Source organism: Mirounga leonina, unplaced genomic scaffold (assembly GCF_011800145.1).
Source record: "Mirounga leonina isolate KUSES-001 unplaced genomic scaffold, KU_Mleo_1.0 Mir_96, whole genome shotgun sequence".
Lineage (NCBI taxonomy): Eukaryota > Metazoa > Chordata > Mammalia > Carnivora > Phocidae > Mirounga > Mirounga leonina.
The window spans coordinates 5,813,348-5,834,257 of NW_023270871.1; the positions used below are offsets into that span (position 1 = coordinate 5,813,348).

A 20,910-nucleotide genomic window follows, 5' to 3' on the forward strand; every position below is an offset into this window, starting at 1 on the left:
CGTAACACTTACGTCTCTCCTATTAATGCCCTAGCAGCAAGTGTCAGAATATTTGGCCAAACCATGTGAATCAAACCATAGCTTCAGAAAATCTGAAATATTGCCCCCAAAATGCAGCATTCATGCAATCTATGAAAGTGATGTTGAGAACTGCTAGGATCAGTGCAAACCTGTGGGGATCGAGGATCTGGCAGAATTAGCCAAGATAATAACCAAAGAGGAGACAATGGACAGAGGATGATGAACATGATAGGAACTTTCCAACAGTGATCTCCACATCAAAGGATTAGGGTAAGAACTTGGGAAAATTAGTGAATGCTCTTTAATATGTTTGCAAAACATGATGCTGTTTTTGACCTTTCTGTGGAAGTCAAGCATGAGGGGATGGATATAATATTGTGTTAGGCCATACGTGTGTGTGTGTGTGTGTGTGTGCCCGTGTGTATTTGTTGTTTCGTTTTCCTTTTTTTGTGTGGGGGGAGGGGTGGAAATTCCACCCCAGAATATTCCATTTATATTCTGAGTAACAGAACTGCATTTAGATCTTTTTTTTTCTCACAGTGTTTAATCTCAAAGTCTAGTGTACAACACCCTTTAAGAGAATCATGAAAACATCCGCTTAGTTTAGAAGATTGAAATAGAAAGGAGGCTTATCCCTTGCCTTACACAGAGTCTCCTTTGGTTGAAAATCACTTAAACATCGAACTGAGAACATTGGCTGCCTTTCTTGATTTACAGATGTTTTCTTAGAACTATACTTCCAAACAGTTCCAGCTGGCTATAGTTAAGGCCTGTGTAAGTTGATAAGATGCATCTGGCTTCAGGACATGGACTAAATAGAGGCACAGGCTCTTCGTGTCCCCAGAGAATCTGGTTGGGGTAGGAGCTAAGTCTCAGAACCACTTGCTTTATTTATGAGTGCCAAGTTAATCTCCAGCAGGGAGAGACAGGGAGGGAGCAGGCTGCTGGGGCTCTTCCTGCTGTTGAAAATTCACCGGGCACTCAGTGGAAATTTTCTTCCTTTCTTCTGCCCTGAATGTTTCCCCAAACATGAAGGTAAGATAATAATTTCATTACTTTTGTAAATGAAGCAATCTCAAAAGGGAGTGAGGCTTAACCAAAATGACTCAAATAAGGAGAAGACATGGGAAAATAGGAAAGAGAAAGATCTGGGGATAACTTAAAAAAAATCCTTCTTTAAATATATTTAACAATTCAGCCAAAGTGAATTCCTTTTTCTTGTTTTGCAGTAAAATTACTGGTTCGGAGGTCTGGGAATCAAAGATTGGAGACAATGTTTATGAAAGTCCTGAGAAAGCCATTGAGAAATACAGTAGTACCATTGTTATTTCTTAGGGAAAAATTCCCTCCAGTGTATTTTGTTCGTTTATTTGTTTAATTTGGGGCCACGCCATGAAACCCCATGATTTGACTTATCTAAGAGCTTTAAAGAAGCGAGTTTGGAGACTTGGAATTTTAGAATTTGGAATCCTGGATGAAAGAAAGGGTCAGGAATGTGAGAGTGGAAGATACAGATGGATGGAAGGCAATTGAAAGTTTACCAAGTACACGTGTTGGTCCAGTGCAATGTATCCCTCTCCCAACTTGAAAGTATATAATCAGTCACCTGTCACAACCCCAGTGCAGCTCCTTCTGACCAGGGGTCCTGTCCCTGTGCTTTAATAAAACCACCTTTTTGCACTGAAGACATCTCAAGAATTCTTTCTTGACCGTTTGCTCTGAACCCCAACATTTCCACATCAGGGAATGATACTCTAGTCATGTCTGGGAAAATCTAAAGGCACAAGCTAACAGACAGAGTAAATCAACACAGCAGTATTGGTTACATCCTGGATATCCAGAGTTTGACAGGATCAGGGTGTGTGCAGATCTCCAAGGGACCCAGTGTGGACCCCCTTTTTGGCTCTTGCTCTCTCCTTCCTGCTGCTGTGACTCTGGAGAAGACAGAGGCAGCTTGGAGAGGTGGGGAAGGAAAGCAGAAGAACGAGGAGAAGGAATTCTGAAGCAAACACCACCCCACCTGTGTTAGGAGCATCTGGGACAAGGGAGTAGGAGAGAGATTTAAAATCAGATGCTGAATTGAAATTTGCCTATTTAGATTGTTTCAGAATTTTTGTTTTCTGAAAATGCGACTATTTGTTAGTGCCTGGGAGTGACTAAAAAAGCTGTAAGACAGGCTTTCCCAGAGGGAGGAAAAATGAGTTGACATAGCACAGAGTAAAGACATTATTGAAAAATAATTATTGTAGTTTTTAATTAAAAAGAAGAAAACCCTTTAAAGGACTTTTACACTGGGTCATGAATTGGATACATTTGATAATGTACAGAGTCTCTAGTAAAGATTTGAATTATATTCACGGACACCTTCAGTGGTCAAAGTAGGGAAATACATAAAAATAAAAATAAGATAATAGAAATCACCTATAATTTTGTAACAGAAATAAATGATTACTCTTTTTTTTTTACTCTTTTTTTTAAAAAGATTTTATTTATTTATTTGACAGAGAGAGAGACATAGCAAGAGAGGGAACACAAGCAGGGGGAGTGGGAGAGGGAGAAACAGGCTTCCTGCTGAGCAGGGAGCCCGATGTGGGGCTCGATCCCAGGACCCTGGGACCATGACCTGAGCCGAAGGCAGACGCTTAATGACTGAGCCACCCAGGCGCTCCATAAATGATTACTCTTTACTGTATTTCTTTCTAGATTTGTTTTTAATACATGTTTGATTTTTCAAGCAAAATGTAACCCTATTTTACATACAGTTTTGTGACCTGCCAGATCTTCAATATTTAGGCTGGTGCTATCACATAAAGAAGATTACAAAAGGCCTTGGAGGTGTTTTACACCTGAGCCAGCCACAGAACTAAGGGTCACGGTGAGCATCACCGCCCTCTGGCTAGAGAAGTGCTTCAACTTTGGTTAACTTTTCATTTATAAAGCTTATTTCCCGTCTAACTACTTATTCTTGGCTGGTCTTTCTTCGAGGCTTCCTCCGCTCCGCGTGTCCTTAATGAGTGTTGAGGTTAGAACGAAGGAGAATGGAGAAAGGAATGAAAAGATCCCTAAAGAAATGCTCTAATGAGTTAAGTTTTCTATTTGTTTGGCCACGACATTCCCCTGCCCCTAGTTGTCTTTACCAGAATGAAGAGTAGGAGATGAGTTCAACAGAACTGTATTAAACTTTGATTTAGAATGGAAATTTAAAGGACAAGCAGAGTCGTTGAGCCTGGCCGTGGTTCCTTCCTTCTTTATATTCCCAACTCAAAAATCTTGACTTGTACAAATGTATTCACTTTCAACTCATTAAAGAAATGCAAACTAATGTTTTATTCCTCCCTCCCTTGCCATCCCCAGGTAATAACTTTATTCATCTTGGTGGGATTTACAGGAGAGTTCCAAGTTTTTTCAAGGTGAGAGTTTTTTTGGGATTGTGTTGGAAATCATTAAAAATTGTTTTTTTATTTTTAGGAAGATCTTTAATACATGACCTGATTTTTACATTGCAGCCTGAACATCCTTATCCCTTCAATACTTTATCTTTCCACACTTTGAGAAAAGGCAATGATAGCGAAAGCTTGTTTTATTCTTATTCTTATTTTATTTTTTTCCCGTAAGGAAGAAACCTGAAGGCTAAAAATACCTAAAGGTTTTCTTCTTGTCCTAGTACCATGATTTTCCCTGCAATTCAGATTATTACACCAACCTTAGAATTGACGTATCTTAGAGCAAAATTTGATTTTTGAATGTAGTCATTGCAAAACATTCTTTGGATTTTAAAGGTTGACAGGTTTTTTTTTTTTCTTAATTGAAATATAGTTGATACACAATGTTACATTAGTTTACGTTGTACAACATAGTGATTTGACAAGTTTATACGTTATGCTATGCTCACCGCAAGTGTAGTTCCCATCTGGTTGAGAGTTGGTTTTTTTTTTTTTTTTTTTTTTAAGAAATTAGGTTTATTGACTCTTGAGATCTGGAAAAAAGCCAACCTCATTTATCCATGGCCTTGTTTTGCTCTTACTGTCGGTTGGATGGGATAGGACCAGGTCAGTTCACTTTATCGAGCTATCAGAATATGTGCCAGGAGCTGATCTAGTGACGGGGATGCAAAGCGGACCAACACAGTACTGAGAGTCCACTGGATGATTCAGATCTTGAAATAGTCAATTTCAGTACAGATGTGCTAAGATTTCTGGAAGAGGCCTGCATGCCCTACTGTGGGAGCACAGACGAGAGAAGGCCAAGCTAGCTCCCCTTCCTAACCCTTGCTGTTTGGGGAAGGCTTCTGTCTGTCCCTGGGACGCAACATAGAAAAATAGCAAGTTCCAATTGTTCAAAGGTCACAAACACTGAGGAATTTGGATCATTGTTGCCATGTCACAACGACAGATTAGCAAGCTTGGCTCCATAAAAGCATGTGAGGGACACACACTACAGGGGGGACACCTTACTTTCAGGGTCACCTCACAGACTTAAGGTGAGCACAAATCACCTTGACTCCAGATGTCTCCAAGGCTAGGAATGTGCTCGAAATCCAGGAATCAGGAGTCTGAGTTCCTTTACCCCTTGTAAAATGTGCTTTTGGGCTAGGCCAAGCCGTGTGATCTTCTTGACAAAGCTGGAGTTAAGCATCACATGAGAACGGACTCTCCATTTTTCATGTATTTTAGTGGAGTGGAGTTGTTTAAACTCAAATTGACCCTACTTGGGTGTGTTCTTGAGAAGTAGCCTAAATGAACGGGGGAATATCTAAAAATAAATTTCTGTCCCTTTAGTCTTGGCCAGTTTTTAGTTTCTCACTTCTCATAGGGTCTTTTTAGAGCTTTTTCTCTTCCAGTGAAGAGTTTCTGTATAACTCTTCCATTCATTATTCAGAATCCTCTCAAAGGCCAGAATACCTTCCTCCTATATGTTCTCACCTACCCTCCCAAATGTGAACACTCCCTCATCTATATTTCCACAACACATTGTACCGGACACATTTCTGTTATGAAATCGATCAAATTAAATATATTGTATGATCGTATTAGGATTATTTGTTTATACCTCTGCATCTTTGTCCTCTCCTCTATCCATAGTCAGTGACCTATCTCTCATTGTGTCTACAGCTCAGGTGTCTAAATAGTGTCTGGTACATTATAGATGCTTAATAAATGTTAATCTCTAAAAAAGCTGGTCCCTTCCCCGTATATTTTTATATGTCTCGGGATGCTTTTGGTGCCTCTTACAAAATTGTGAAGGATTTTTTTTTCTTTTTTTTACTATTTTTGACCATTCTTTGTGTTTCCCCTCTCTTTATCTTTCTATCTGATTTATAACAATTTGACAGAGCCTCCACTCCAGTCACTTGCCAGTGGGATTCCTATGGATCGTGGTCAGAATGCAATGGTTGTACCAAGACTCAGGTAGGACCATACAAAAACTTTGCTCTTGGGGCGCCTGGGTGGCTCAGTCATTAAGCATCTGCCTTCGGCTAAGGTCATGATCCCAGGGTCCTGGGATCGAGCCCCGCACCAGGTTCCCTGCTCGGCCAGGAGCCTGCTTCTCCCTCTCCCACTCCCCCTGCTTGCATTTCCTCTCTCGCTGTCTCTCTCTGTCAAATAAATAAATAAAATCTTTAAAAAAAAAAAAAAGATATTCATGAGACCATATAACATTGGAATATTTTAAAAGGCAGAAATTAGACTTGAGAGCCATGGAAATAGCTTTTAAAAATCTACCTGTGTTAATACAGATTGTGTATTTATACATCATTAAGGATATACCAAAAATAGGGGTGCCTGGGTGGCTCAGTCATTAAGTGTCTGCCTTCGGCTCAGGTCATGATCCCAGGTCCTGGGATCGAGCCCCGTGTCGGGCTCCCTGCTCGGTGGGGAGCCTGCTTCTCCCTCTCCCACTCCCTCTGCTTGTGTTCCCTCTCTCGCTGTGCCTCTCTCTGTCAAATAAATAAAATCTTAAAAAAAAACAAACAAAAAAACCCCACTTTGCTCTTATTCTTTATTTATTGTATATATTGTTTATATTGAAATAGCTGATGTATAGACAAATGACATTAGCTTTTGACATGTTATTTTTTGTTTCTTAATATAATTATTAATTTAAAGGGAGAAAAGTATGGCTTTAGTAATTAATAATGTAATAAAGTAATTCCTGCATTCTTATTTTTCTTGCAGGACTTTTCTAAATCTTACATTAGAGCCTAGAAACATACATAGGATAAAGCAATTCGCTAACTCTTTAACTATTAGAGAAATAGAAGAGCATGAAATGAAGTTAGTAGGTAGTTCAAAATCTCACTACTGGGTTCAACTTTTCTTCTTATTTAAAACTAACACTAGCAAGTACAAAATGGCTGCTTTGTTTTACCTCACAAATAGTGAATGACCACAAAGAGTGAAACATTTTGCACTTTTTTTTTTTTTTTAAGATTTTACTTTTAAGTAATGTCTACACCCAACGTGGGCCTCGAACCCACTACCTGGAGATGAAAAGTTGCCTGCTCCACTGACTGAGCCAGCTAGGCCCCTCTGCATTTTTAAACTTTTTAAAGTTTAATTTCTAAGTAATACAAATAAAATGCTGGACTTGATCTGGAGATAATAGAGTACTTCTAAAAGTGTCTGTTTTATTCCCTTTATTGTAAGTTATTCACTGGAGAAAACATGGGAAAGTATATATAAAGAAGATGCTACTTATAATTCCACCATTTAAAAGAAACCAATATACCATCATTTGGTATTTATTTTCTCAATTTATCTTCTCTGTGTGTTTATAATTTTTAAAAATAGAATTGTTTGATTAAGTTTTATATTCCACTATTAAAAATTTTTTTTGTTTATTTAAAAAAATTTTTTTTAAGTAAACTCCATGCCACACGTAGGGTTTGAACTCATGACCCCAAGATCAGGAGTCACATGTTCAACCAACTGACCCAGCCAGGGGTCCCTATATCTTACTGTTTTTTTGTTTTTGTTTTTTTTTTTGTAAGTAGCCTCTGCACCCAGCATGGAGCCCAACATGGGGTTTGAACTCACAACTGTGAGATCAAGATCTGAGCTGAGAGCAAGATCGGGCGCTTAACCAACTGAGCCACCAAGGCACCCCTCTACTATTTTAAAATTATACTTTTGGCATGAATTTTAACAGCTCTATTATTTTCCATTATATGCATATACCGATCTTATTTATCCACTTTCCTATTGTTTGAGACTTAGGATATGTACATTTTTGTTATTATAAATAAAACTTCAGTGAACATTTTTGTACATAGAAATCTGTCCTCTGTTCTGATAATTTTCTCAGGATAAATTCCAAAAATATAATGCTTGTTTTAAAGGTTCTAAACATTTGAATGATTAAGTATGTTTTTATTGAAATATAATTAGCACATGACATTATTTTAATTTCAGGTATACAACATGATTCTATATTTGCAAAATATTTTAAAGGTGGTTCAGCTTGAATAAAAATGTGTATTTAAAAACCACTTTTTAATTATTAAGAAAACAGAACCATATTACAGAAGATAATTTGTTTTGAAGCATCATCATGATCATCATTTTCATCAAGCATTTGGTACCTACATGAGTGGTATTTACAAAGCAAGTTACACGAATGCAGAATTTGGCTCTGGGGAAATAGATGACTACTCTGATTACGTGAATAACAAGGCGAAAGTCAAACACCAACTACAGAAAACATTTTTATAATTTAAAAACAAGTTAAGAAGGAATGCTAAAAAGAAAGAGATGGAAAGTATTTTTCATATTAGCAATTTTTTTCTTTGCATGAAGGTCATCATGCAATGATTACGTCCCTAGGTTATAACGACAAAATTTTCATCCAGAAAGAGACAAGTGAGGATGAAAATAGGGTCATAAGATCAGAATCTGTCAGGTGAGAATTTGATTGTTTGCAGTGGGCAGCACCATCCAGAGAGAGGGAAGCACTCTTTAGACAAACAACACAATCTGTGCTTTGGAACTTCAGAAAAGGACAATTTAATAAGACACATGTGAGAGGTGTCATCATCAATTAAACAGAGAGACTAAAAACTTATCAAGGAACTGTACTGAGTCCCATTCCCCACTCCTGTTCCTCCACAGCTCCTCTGCATAGACACAATGGAAGGTGCCACTGTCAGGCCCAGGCTGACAAAGCTGCTCACAGAGTAAATTACACTACTGCGACCCTATGTCCGAAAGAATCCCCACTTCTAACCCAACTTAGGATGGATGAAAAGATTCAACTTTGGCTTGTGATGAAGGATAGAAGCAGAAGTGTGTTCACAGTTAGCCCAGAAGCCTGACCTATAGCCTGCATAGTTCCCACAAGGATCAGATACTGAGGGTCTCATGATTGCCTGTTCATCTCGCTGATAGTTAATACTGAGCCCAATGATAAGCACCAGAGAGATCCTGCAAAAGTAGTTTTATGAGTAGAAATTCGAAAAAGACATTTATGATCTGATACTCCCTGCACGTCTCCTCCCCCTTGAGACTAAGTATATAACCACCAGCTTCATAGAGCAAAAGTACAGCTCCTTCTGCCCATGGGCCCTTGTCCCCGCGCTATAATAAAAGCACCTTTTTGCACCAAAAGCATCTCAAGAATTCTTTCTTGACTGTTCCACTCCTGGCCCCACATCAGTTTGTATATATCCTGTCTTCCCTGTTGGTATTTGCTCAAGGCTTAAATTCTCTGGAAGGTCAGATTTTGTTTATTTTTTTTTAATAGGGAAAAGGTGAGTACAGGAAGAGGCTTACACAATGCATTTGATTGCTGTTGGGAGGGAAAAGGATTTTGTGGACCTCTTTTTGTTTAAATATTAGATACATGTCTTCATATTGATTAAGTGAATTTTAGAATGAATTATTTGTTTCTCAAGTAGCTTGATGAGTTCCTCTATTTTTCCCATACTTTCTTTCCCAGAGATTTGCCTTGACATATTTCCCATTTCAGAGGCCATTGATTTTGATTGTCTAGTAGAATTCCATTGCAGAGGTAGCTTCATCTTTGGACTAGGAGGTTTTACATCTGCCCCCCAGAACAATTTCCTGAACACTGATTCTTCAATTGTATTAATGTCTCTTAGATTTTGTTTCTCAGATAAAGGAAAGGACATGTCAAAACGCATTGCCTGTTTTGTGTTTAGACTCGCAGGCGGTCAGTTGCTGTTTATGGGCAGTACGGGGGCCATCCTTGCGTTGGAAGTGCATTTGAAACACAATCGTGTGAACCTATAGTAGGATGTCCGACAGAAGAGGGATGTGGAGAGCGGTTCAGGTGTTTCTCAGGTATCTATTTTCCATTGGCTTGGACACTCCAAGCAGAGTGTAGATTCAAATGCTATTTGATTAACTTGCTCAGTATGTATTTGTTCAATTTTACTGAATTTATAGTGGCCTAAGAATTGATTTTATTGGCATATTAATTATACACTCAGCTATCATTATTTCAAATGCAATATCATTATTTCATCTGGTAATAAAGGTGGAGCTACTCCTTGTTTCTTTGAAAAGAAATATGACTATTGACAGACCCAAGCAGCCCTTGACACTGCATTTTTGGTGAAGATGCAGAGTGAGTCTGGTACATCAAGATTGGGCAAAAACAGCGTTACTGCCCAAATTACTACTATGTTCACAAAAAAGCAACACTGATTACCTAGTCAAGAAGCAGTACAGGTCACTCCTATGCACAGGGTGATTGAAACCTAATTTCAAGTTTGGGCACTGAGTATTTTTTGCCCTACTGTTTAGGTAGTGTTTGTGCAGTCAGATTAATTCAACAACCTTTAGCAGATATTTATTATTCTTATTAGGCTCCAGATATAGTGGTGAGGGTTGTGGATATGTAAATGAAACACATAGCCTCTTCCTTCACAAATATTGAAGTTTATGGGCAGAATAGTACATAAATAATCCCTGTGTTAGAAGTGCTCCTCCACAATACCTGTTGAACTCCTAGTTTTCTTTCAAAACCAAAATCAGATGACTCATCTTTTAGGAAGCATTCTTTAACTCCTAAACTGATAGAGATAACTAACAAATCACTTCTCTGTGTTCCCTATGTACATCGTACCATCTATAATCTGGAGTTATCTGTTGGCCTGGTTATCTCTCTTGTGAACTCCTTGAGAATATGGATAATATTCCTTTAATTTTTGCATCTGAAGTAACACAGTAGACTCTCAACAAATGTTTTTTTGCGTTGGATTGAGTGAGACCCCAGTGGGGTGCATGCTTTACCATCAGAACAGTTGTATGCAATACATACTCTGAGGACATAAACGAAGGACTTGTATTATAGCCTGTGGTGTAGGGATGGAGATAATATTTAATTTGATTTTTGAGGAACAAGTATGTGGCAGGTAGAGAAACCCTCCTAGGCTGAGAGAAGTGTAAGTGCAAGGTCAGTGGAGATGACAGAAAGCCTGGCCTTTTAGTCATGTAGGTGTGATGAGGGGATAGGAAGCAGGTAGAAGAATGGCTGCGGACGATGCTGGGGAGGTAGGCAAGGGTTAGATCATCTGGTGCCCTTCAGTGCTTCCTTGGCGCCTGGGATGTAGATCTATCAGAACAATTACATTGCAGGATTATAATGATCTATGTCTTCATAGTCCTTCCTACTAGATTGTAAAGTATATGAAAAGCCCAACATACCATTTTTATTTATATTTGTGCCCTAACATCTGGAAGAGTGCCTTGCCCAGAGTAGGTGCTAAAGAAATGTGGAATTTTAAACTTTTGACCCAGTTTCCATGCTCTCAAAAGCTTACACATCAAATCACCAAAAAAAAGCAGAGCTTTGGCATCTTGGTCAGTGATTACAAAAAAATAAACTGAAAGTTGAAGGGCAGGATGTCAATGTATCCTCCCAGTGGTTGGCGCCTTTTGATTTTGGGAAGATTCAGACAAACAGCTTGATTATGGGTGGAAGGCTGGATTTTGAATTCAGCTTTTATTTTCAATTTTGTTTCCAGATGAGATCAGAATCAATTTTGTGTGTTAGAATATGAGGGCCAAAATAATCACCAGGCCTTTCCTGGACACCTTGAAAATTGATCTCAAATTCACAGTAAAATATTAATGCAGTGTTGGGGGTCAGGGGCAAAACCTTTTTTTTTTTTTTAAAGATTTATTTATTTATTTTAGAAAGAGCAATCATGAATCGGGGGAGGGGCAGAGGGAGAGGGAGAGAATCTTCAAGAAGACTCCCTGCTGAGCACGGAGCCCCACACGGGGTTCCAACTCATGACCCTGAGATCAGGACCTGAGCTGAAGCCAAGAGTCAAAGCTCAATCTACTGAGCCACCCAGGCACCTCTGAGGCAAAACTTTTTTGATCCCAGGTAGTTTTTGCCTTCTTCCCTCTTTTATTTTGTGTGGGGGCTTGTCTTGTGTATAGGCCAGTGCATCAGCAAATCTTTGGTTTGCAACGGGGATTCTGACTGTGAAGAGGACAGCGCTGATGAAGACAGATGCGAGAACTCAGAAAGCAGAACTTCCTGCGACCTTGATAAACCTCCTCCCAACATAGAACTTACTGGAAATGGGTAAGGTACTGGGCAGCTTCCTGTGCATATGGATGGGTTGTAGCTTTTCATTTTGTTTTTATTTTATGGCTTGGTAAATCTAATAACAAATCATAATAGCTAAGCTTTTGGCTCAGAGCTCTTTGCCACATCCTAAAACATTTAAAACAAAATTTTTTGAAGTTTTATTTATTTAAGTAATTTCTACCCCCAATGTAGAGCTCGAACTCACAACCCCGAGATCGAGTTGCACGCTCCCCGACTGAGCCAGCTGGGTGCCCCAGAACTTTTAATTCATACCTGTATACCTGAAAATATATGTGGAAAATGTAGAGTGTCCAATTGTCCCTGGACTATCCTGCTTTTAGCACTGGAAATCCTATGTCCAGGGAAACCCCTCAGACCTGGGAAAACCTGGATGTTGGTCACCTTCTGGGAGAGAGGTAGAAATAGAGAGACAGAGGGAGAACTGGTGCAGTGACAATGATGGGAAGCTACTTAAGAGAATGAAGAGATAATAGAATAAGAACAGAGAAAGAAGAGAGAAAGTGGTGTGTTGGAATATTTAGGCTTGAAAAGTAATTGTCTAAACCAGCTGGAAACTTTCATTTTCAAGTGAAGTTGGGACAATCCCATGTTTGTCTTTTCAAAAAGAATTGTGAAGAACTTTTAAGGGTCAGATCCAAGCTGAGATTTCAAGGCTTTAAAATAGTCTATTTTAGAATGATAGTTAGAGGTGGTTTTTCTATAATATTTTAAAATTCATTAACAGAGAAATGGTAAAATTACTCTAAAGGGTATACCATTCAGTATGCTAAGAGGCAATTTAGTTGAAATTCCCTGTAGAAAGTTCCCTTTTGGGGCACCTGGATGGCTCAGTTGGTTAAGCATCTGCCTTCGGCTCAGGTCATGATCCCAGAGTCCTGGGATTGAGCCCCGCATCGGGCTCTTTGCTTAGTGGGGAGCCTGCTTCTCCCTCTGCCTGCCGCCCCTGCTGCTTGTGCTCTCTCTCTGTCAAATAAACAAAATCTTAAAAAAAAGAAAAGAAAGTTCCCTCTCCTCAAGAGTAATCTTAATTGTATTGGTTTTATCTATAGATTCAACTCAAAACCAGCTTTTGCTATAGATACAAAAGGGCTGTGTGTTTCCCAAACATGTTCTTAGGCTGAAGGGATGTTGGATTTCCCCAGCTATTAGTTTTAGCTATTACACCACCCAGGGGAGGTGGATAATGTATGGTGTGCATTAGGATACTGTTCTCTTTATTTGAGCTCTCTTGAAGAGATGCTTAACTGTAATATATTTCAAGATTTTCTAGAATTCCTTTTTCAGCAAGTGCTGTTTCTGGTTTTTAATCATCTTTTCTTCCTTCCTTTTTTTTTTTTTTTAAACAGTTACAATGAACTCACTGGCCAGTTTAGGAAGAGAGTCATCAACACTAAAAGTTTTGGTGGTCAATGCAGAAAAGTGTTTAGTGGGGATGGAAAAGATTTCTATAGACTGAGTGGAAATATCCTTTCCTATACATTCCAGGTACTTAATTTCATTGATTTAATTTATTTTTAACGTGTGAATTATTGCCAGAGATCATTACTTATATGATATTGATTTTTTGGTATTTGTTGAGAATTTATTTGTGGCATAATACTTGGTATTTGTTGAGAATTTATTTGTGGCTTAATATTTGGCTTAAACAAATGTTTTATATGGGCCTAAAAAGGATACATATTCTTTAACTCTGGGGTACAAGGCAATGATACTTTAAATTTGTCTCATTTAAACTGAACTATTCTGTTGTCTCATTTTCAAGTCTGTGGACCATATGGGCCCCAGACTGGATGGTCTGTCCCTGTGTGGGTGTCAAAACTCAAGGCCCTGGTCAGGACTGGTTGTAATAATCTTAGTGTCAGCTCACTTAAAAATGCTTTTGTTTTTAAATTGTGAAATATTTCATGTATACAAAAGTGTGACAAATGTAAACATACAGTTTGAAGAAAACTAATAAAACAAATACTCATATATGCCCACCACCCACCTTAAGAAATAGAATATTGCCAAAGACTGATTTAAATGCTCTCATCTACCCCTCTCTGGCCACATCCTCCCCACCCCCACTCCCTAGACAACCACTGTCTTCTGTTTTGTATTAATCACTTCTTTGTCTTTCCATATACATTTATCTCATATGTCTTTGTCCCTAAATAAAAACTTATGATTATTTGTGCCTGTTTTTTGGCCACTTATAAAAGTAAATCCTATAGTATATATTCTATGACTTTTTTTTTACTCAAAATTATGGTTTTGAAATTTATTCATGCTGATGTAGATGACATTTTTATTGCTGGTTCCATTTTTTTTTCTTATGAAAATGCCTTGCACATTCTTGTGCATGAGTTCCATGCAAATGAGCTAGAGTTTCTCTAAGGCACTTGAGTTGCTGCCACACAGGTTATGTATAGGTTACACTCTGCTCAGCAAAGTTTCCAAAATGGATGTGCCATCAACTTATACCAGATCAGCAGTGTGGAAGGGGGGCCCTGTGCTCCCTATCCTTAGCAATGTCTGCATTGCCAGAATTTTCCATTTGACTTAGGGTCGCAGGGACTCCATTCCAGGCTTCTGCTTCTTGTAAGCTGTTTCTGTCATACACACCTAAACTTGTTCTGTTCCAGGATTTCCACACAAAATCCACTCACACAGAAACAGTTATGGTTTTAGGGGGAGAATCCTGAGCATATGAAGGAAATATAGAGGAAAGATTTTCTGTTGCAGTCATGCCAACGCATTCAACAAAAAAGGTTGACATCCTCCATCACAAAACATCTATCCTTCTAGAACTTCAACAAATCAAAGTTTCTGGTCTCATCCTATTTCAGCCTCTTGTTCTCTTCTGCCAAGACCTCCTCTTTCACTTCTTTGCTCTCTTCTTCCCAGAATTCTGAAAATTTCCAGTTCAGTGCTTCTTACCTATTACTCCCGAATTTGTAGACCAAAACTATTAGGATGTTCAGACAGAAGGGCTTTTTGTTTACCAAACTTAACCCTCTTCAGAATGCAGTTTTAATTATAAATAGCAAACAGCATCCTCCTCTGACTTACAGTAGAATAAGTTACATTTACGAACTACTGTGTCATGGGGGCACCTGGGTGGCTTAGTCGGTTGAGCATCTGACTCTTGATTTTGGCTCAGGTCATGATCTCATGGGTCATGAGATCGAGCCCTGTTTTGGGCTCTGTGGTCAGTGAGGAGTCTGCTTGAGATTCTGTCTCTCTCTCTCTCTCTCCCCCTCCCTTGCTCTCTCTCTCTTAAATAAATAAATAAAAATTTTTAAAAGACTTTATTTATTTGACAGAGAGAGACAGTGAGAGAGGGAACACAAGCAGGGGGAGTGGGAGAGGGAGAAGCAGGCTTCCCGCCGAGCAGGGAGCCCGATGCGGGGCCCGATCCCAGGACCCTGGGATCATGACCTGAGCCAAAGGCAAATGCTTAACTGGCTAAGCCAGCCAGGTGCCCCAAAGATAAATTTGGCCAGAAAGAAAGTCAGTCGTTGAAGAGGTAACCCAGTGTGAAGATTGGGATAGTAAATGCTCTCCACAGCTCAGATAGACCTGAGGCCCCTGGGCATTCAGCTCTTTTGAGTGGAAGATGGCTTTTGGCTTGTTGGCACATAAATATTAGTAAATAAACATGTAACAACAATCAGTCAGTCCATCTTATAATCTCTGTTTCAGTTATCAGGAGTGTAGTTTATCCAGGGCAAACCTGGTTTCTTGTTGACTAAGCCATTATCTTTGATGCCATGCACTTTCTCTGTTTGCTCATATTTTTCTTACCACAAGGAAGCCTTGGACACAGAAACACGTTCCTCTTCCATGGCCACTTTGGGAAGGTACCACTTTGCTAGTTCAGTCTGGAGAATGTTGAAAGACTGTTATGTTCATCGTCAGCTTGGAAAGAGTTGCAGAGGGGAGTAAAGATGAAGGTAGAGAAAATGAATTACTTCCTGGATCCTCCTGTATTTAGTCTTGAATGTACTTCATTATATTTTTGGAACAGAGATCCTATGTGCATATCAAGTAAATAACAAAATCATATTCTTTTTAAAAAGACTTATTTATTTATTTTAGAGAGAAAGAGAGAGAGAGCATGAGCAGGGGGAAGGGCAGTGGGAGAGGGAGAGAATCTCAAGCAGATTCCCTGCTGAGCATGGAGCTCAGTGTGGGGTTTGATCTCACCACCCTGAGATCATGACCTGAGCTGAAATCAGGAGTCGGACGCTTAGCCGACTGAGCTACCCAGGCACCCCGGATCTTTTCTTTTCTTTTCCCTTCTTTTCTTTTTTAAAAAATACTTTATTTATTTATTTGACAGAGAGAGAGCGAGGGTGAGAGAGCACAGCAGCGGGAGGAGCAGAGGGAGAGGGAGAAGCAGGCTTCCAGCAGAGCAGGGAGCCCGATGTGGGACTCGATCCCAGGAGCCTGGGATCATGACCTTAGCTGAAGGCAGATGCTTAACCAACTGAGCCACCCAGGTGCCCCCTTCTTTTCTCTGTAATAATCTAAAAATGTGGGTACTGTCATTTCTATTTTACAGTTGAGGAAACTCAAGACAAAAAATGCTGAAGAGTTTACCCACAATCATAAAGTTAATAGATAACAAATATGGACTCTGAACCCAAGAAGTGTGTGTGCAGAGCCCTTGCAGTACACTCTACTTAGGTGGGGTTAGAATATACATACATTTGATAGGAATGAGCCAGTAGAGAATGAAAAATTGAAGCTGTGGGAGAGGGAGTAAGCAATCAATTTAATAAATCCTTAGAAGTGGTGGGAGGGAATGCAATAGAGATGAGACAGAAATTAGCTTTAGATGGAGGAAGGACACCTGTGGAGGAAAGGAAGTGAAGAAATGTAAATACATTTGTGGATTTGTTAGCCAGAAGTTTAGGAGCTCTCATGTCTGATAATGGGAATGTTTGGAAAGAAAGAGGTTAAGGTCATTTTCTGAGAGTGAGGGAAGTGGTTCTAAGATTGAGGGACTGAGGTAGGTGCAGAACCTTTGAAATAGATACTGTAGAGAATGGGAGAGAAAGAGAATGGAAATATAGGGCTGCTGCACTGCTTTGAGGGTTCCCCTGAGACTGGAAATCATGAGTGGACTTACAATGGTACTGATCGGTTAGCTGTGTGATTTTTCTATCATAGTGCTAAGCAGCTTGGCTGCGAGCATTGAACCGGGGCTGGAATTCTGCCAGGCAAACATGATGGCAGAGCAGATCTAGGCAAGGGAGTTAAGGTCATTGGCGAGAGACTGGTTGAAGTCATGAACCATGAGGTCTATCTGAAAAGGAAGGAAGTGAAAAAATGAAGGTGCTGATAGAGAGAGAGAAGGGAAGCCAAGTAGAGGAACTTGTGTCTATAAAGTTGAATAATGGCTCTGGTGATAATAGAATGAGAGTCAAACGAGTAAGAGGTGGCAGGATGTAGGATGTTTGAATTTGTGATTTCAGAGGAGGGATCAGTCTGGGTGAGTCTAAGTTGGATGGAGAGAGTCATTTTAGGTCATTTAAGTCAATTAAGGGTCATTTAAGAAGATCACATTACCTTGAAAAAGATGACTCTTGCAGCTCTGTGTAGAGTAGATGAGAGTGAGGAGATGCTGAACTAAAGCAGCTAAAGAGGCTTATTTGCATTAATCAAGTACTTGAATTGCAGATTTGAAGATGAGGGAAAATAGGCTTTTTTTTTCTTGCATTGAAAGGAAGATAGATAACTTCTCTTTCTTAAGAGAGATAAAAAGTAAATTTGTGTCGATCTAAAACCAAATAGGACCGAAACACTATCTAGTGGTTGCAGAAATCTCTGATGGCATTCTTATTAATGTCCTCTTTCTAGTCAATAATAATACATATATTCTCCATCTCAGTTTGAGCTGAATTTTTGCCTTTGACTTTTAAACAAACCAATTTCATAATGTAATGAAAATAATGCTCTAACAAAAGATATGAGTAAATCTATCTTTTCTTGTCTTCTGGCATGTTCTTAGCATGCATGCATAATTTTTAACATGGGCAGTGATAAAAGTAATACAATATTTTCTGGCATTTTGATGAATTTTTTTCTAGTCTCTTCTTCTTCTTCTTCTTTTTTTTTTTTTTTAAGTAGACTCCATGCCCAGCATGGAGCCCAAGGTGGGGCTTGAACTCACAACCCTGAGACCATGACCTGAGCTGAGATCAAGAGTCAGACACTTACCTGACTGAGCCACCCAGGCACCCCTGAATTTCTTTCTAGTCTTTTTTTGACTGGGGAATATACTTGTATGGTTGTAATGAACAGGATTATCACATTTATACCCACTTTCTCATTTAACATGAATATTTTTCTTCATAGGCATCATTTAAAATGGCTACATGGTATTCTGTCATTTTCATTCTTCTTAGGTTTGTGTTTAAAGTGTATCATATCCATCAGTTTAATGTTCCCTGTGCTTATTTATACTTTGATCTCAAACACAGATGTGTATGGCTATATGCTAAGAACACAAATGCTTGTGGAAGGACAGTTACTGATTTGACTATTTATGCAGAGCAGACACTGAGAGAGGGAGTCAGCTTGTGTGTCTTGTTTTATTTTCATGGTGCTTGACATTTTTTAGCAAATTAATTGCCCACAATTTAAAAAAAGTCTGGAGATCTTTGTGTCAAGATTTCAGATTTTTCTCTTTTCTTGAAAACAGATAATCTGTCAATGCTAGAACTTGTAGTTACATATGGTAACTGTATGATGGATTTGAGTGTTGGTGTCCCTTTTCAACAGTGTGTGTGTTCACTTCATCACCCTGCCTTCCACGGGATGCCTCCAACATTTATATTACATGCCAGCCCCCATGGACATTTTATTTTGACACTTGATCTAGGATAAAATAAGGAAGGGATAAATAAATGATTGTCTTCTTTGTCAGTGCTGGGGCTCTCCCTTCCCTGTTAGCCACATGTGACTATCCTGTTGTCTGCCTCAAAATTCCTTTGGGATGGCCTTTTCTTCTACCCTCGCTCATAAGGAAAAAAAATTGCATCTCTGTTCCCCTCTTTTAGCTGAAAAATCAAGAACCAAGGGCTTTTCAGTTCTCTGTTAGTGTAATTCTGTTGATTTGCTGACTTCTGGGTTAACTGTTGACATTAAAAGAAAGTGGGAGATGTTTGTACACAGATGTGTTCTGTGAATTACTTGGAATTGCCATTATTGACACCATGTCTCCTTCTTAACTAAGAGTGGTTGTAGAATGGACTCTATTCCTTATACTCATATGGGCCCGGTTGTAATGAGAGCCACAGTCATTTTGTGTCAATGAAGAGCTTTGTCTTTTTGGAGAAGACTGTTTGAAGAAAGTATCCACGTTAAAGGATCCATGGCAAAAGATTTTTGGTTATATCCAAGGCCTTAATTTGGTCACAGCAAAATTTTTCATTTTCTTTATAGGTGAAAATAAATAATGATTTTAATTATGAATTTTACAACAGTAGCTGGTCTTATGTAAAGCTTACCTCGGCAGAACATACATCATCTAGTAGGAAAAGCTCCTTTTTCAGATCTTCATCATCTTCTTCATCTACTCATACTTCACATACCAGTGAAATCCACAAGAAAAAGGTTAGTATGAAATATTAGTTGACTTTTCCATATTTTACTGCTTAAATATTTCTAACATTAACAAAAGTGTATTTACCAAACAGATCAGCTTTCTTTTTTAAATTAGGGTAATAATATCCTCTTCAAAGGGACAATGTAATATATTTCTTTAAAAGGTAAGATTGTGTCTTGTTAGTTCTCTTGGATAATATATTTATTTATACTTTTTCTTTTCTTTTTTTTTCTTCTTCTTTTTTTTAAGTAAGCTCCATACCCAATGTGGAGCTCGAACTCAGGACCCTGAGATTAAGAGTTATGTGCTCCACTGACTGAGCCAGCCAGGCGCCTCTATACTTTTTCTTTAAGATTTTATTTATTTATTTGACAGACAGAGAGAGAGAGAGAGAGAGCTGTAGGCAGAGGGAGAGGGAGAAGCAGGCTCCCCGCCAAGCAGGGAGCCCGATGGGGCACTCGATCCCAGGACCCTGGGATCATGACCTGAGCCGAAGGCAGACGCTTAACGACTGAGCCACCCAGGCGCCCCCTTATTTGAAAATCTTAAAAAAACATTACTTTCAGATCTACTAGTTAAAATTTTCTTAAATTTCTAATTCATGATTACTATACATGGTTATATAAATGTTATATACAGTTTAAAAAATCCAATTAGTATGTGCTTCCTAAACACTAACACTTAGAAGGTGCATAAAACTAAAAGATTTTGGAACACTTTATTACTTTTGAAATACCCAAATTTTTGTCTGAGGAAGTTAAAAGCCTTATTTTTAGATACTTTGTTGTTTTGAGATACTAAAACTTTTACCTTGGGCAAGCTGAACAGTTGTGAGAGATTGCACTGGCTGATGCACACCCTGCTGAAGAAGTTTTCATGCTGACCATCATTCTAAATCTGCATATTTCATCTCATTCTTGAAGTCAGTAACTTGATTAATAAATCACAGGAAGTATAAAGGAATAGTGGTTTTGCTTGTTTCATGACTAAGAAGCTGACTGTGGAGATAGGAGTTATATAAACATTTATTATTTTTATACTACATTGTTCACAGAAGTGAGGATTTGGTATAAGGTAGATCTGTCTTGGACATCATTACAAGGTGCTTAGGAAGTGTTCAAAGACCTCATTGTATCCACTACTGGGTACTTACCCAAAGAATACAAACACTAATCCAAAAAGAGAGATGCCCCTATGTTTATGGCAGCATTATTTACAATAGCCGAATTATGGAAGCAGCCCAAGCGTCTATGGATAGACAAATGGATACAGAAGATGTGGCATATTTATACAATGGAATATTACTCAGCCAGAAAGAAGAATGAAATGTTGCCATTTGCAACAACATGGATAGATCCAGAGAGTATGATGTTAAATGAAATAAATCAGAGAAAGACAAATGCCATATGATTTCACTCATATGTAGGATTAAGAAAATGAATGAACAACAACAAAAAAGAGACAAACCAAAAAGCAGACTCTTAATTATAGAGAACAAACTGGTGATTACCAGGGGGGAGCTGGGTGGAGGGATGGGTGAAATAGGAGATGGGGATGAAAAAGTGCATTTGTTGTGATGAGGACTGGGTGATGTATGGAATTGTTGGTTCACTATATAGTACACCTGCAACTAATACAGCACTCTAGGTTCATGACCTTAAAATAGAAAACCCCCTCATTATGAAGTGAGGGACCCCAGTATGGAA

General features: G+C 38.8%; 1 protein-coding gene across 2 annotated transcripts in view; it reads left to right on the top strand.

The window, feature by feature from the left end:
- The first annotated feature begins 979 nt into the window (after nucleotides 1-979).
- Nucleotides 980-20,910, top strand: part of LOC118006423 (complement component C7-like) — a 58,298-nt gene continuing 38,367 nt past the window's right edge. For both annotated transcript variants that reach the window (XM_034999080.1, XM_034999079.1), the window contains exons 1-7: nucleotides 980-1,056; nucleotides 3,376-3,431; nucleotides 5,354-5,429; nucleotides 9,179-9,320; nucleotides 11,433-11,580; nucleotides 12,954-13,092; nucleotides 19,042-19,212. In XM_034999080.1, the coding sequence (XP_034854971.1) occupies nucleotides 1,051-1,056; nucleotides 3,376-3,431; nucleotides 5,354-5,429; nucleotides 9,179-9,320; nucleotides 11,433-11,580; nucleotides 12,954-13,092; nucleotides 19,042-19,212 (738 nt within the window). In that variant the 5' untranslated portion in view covers nucleotides 980-1,050. The remainder of the gene's footprint in view (nucleotides 1,057-3,375; nucleotides 3,432-5,353; nucleotides 5,430-9,178; nucleotides 9,321-11,432; nucleotides 11,581-12,953; nucleotides 13,093-19,041; nucleotides 19,213-20,910) is intronic.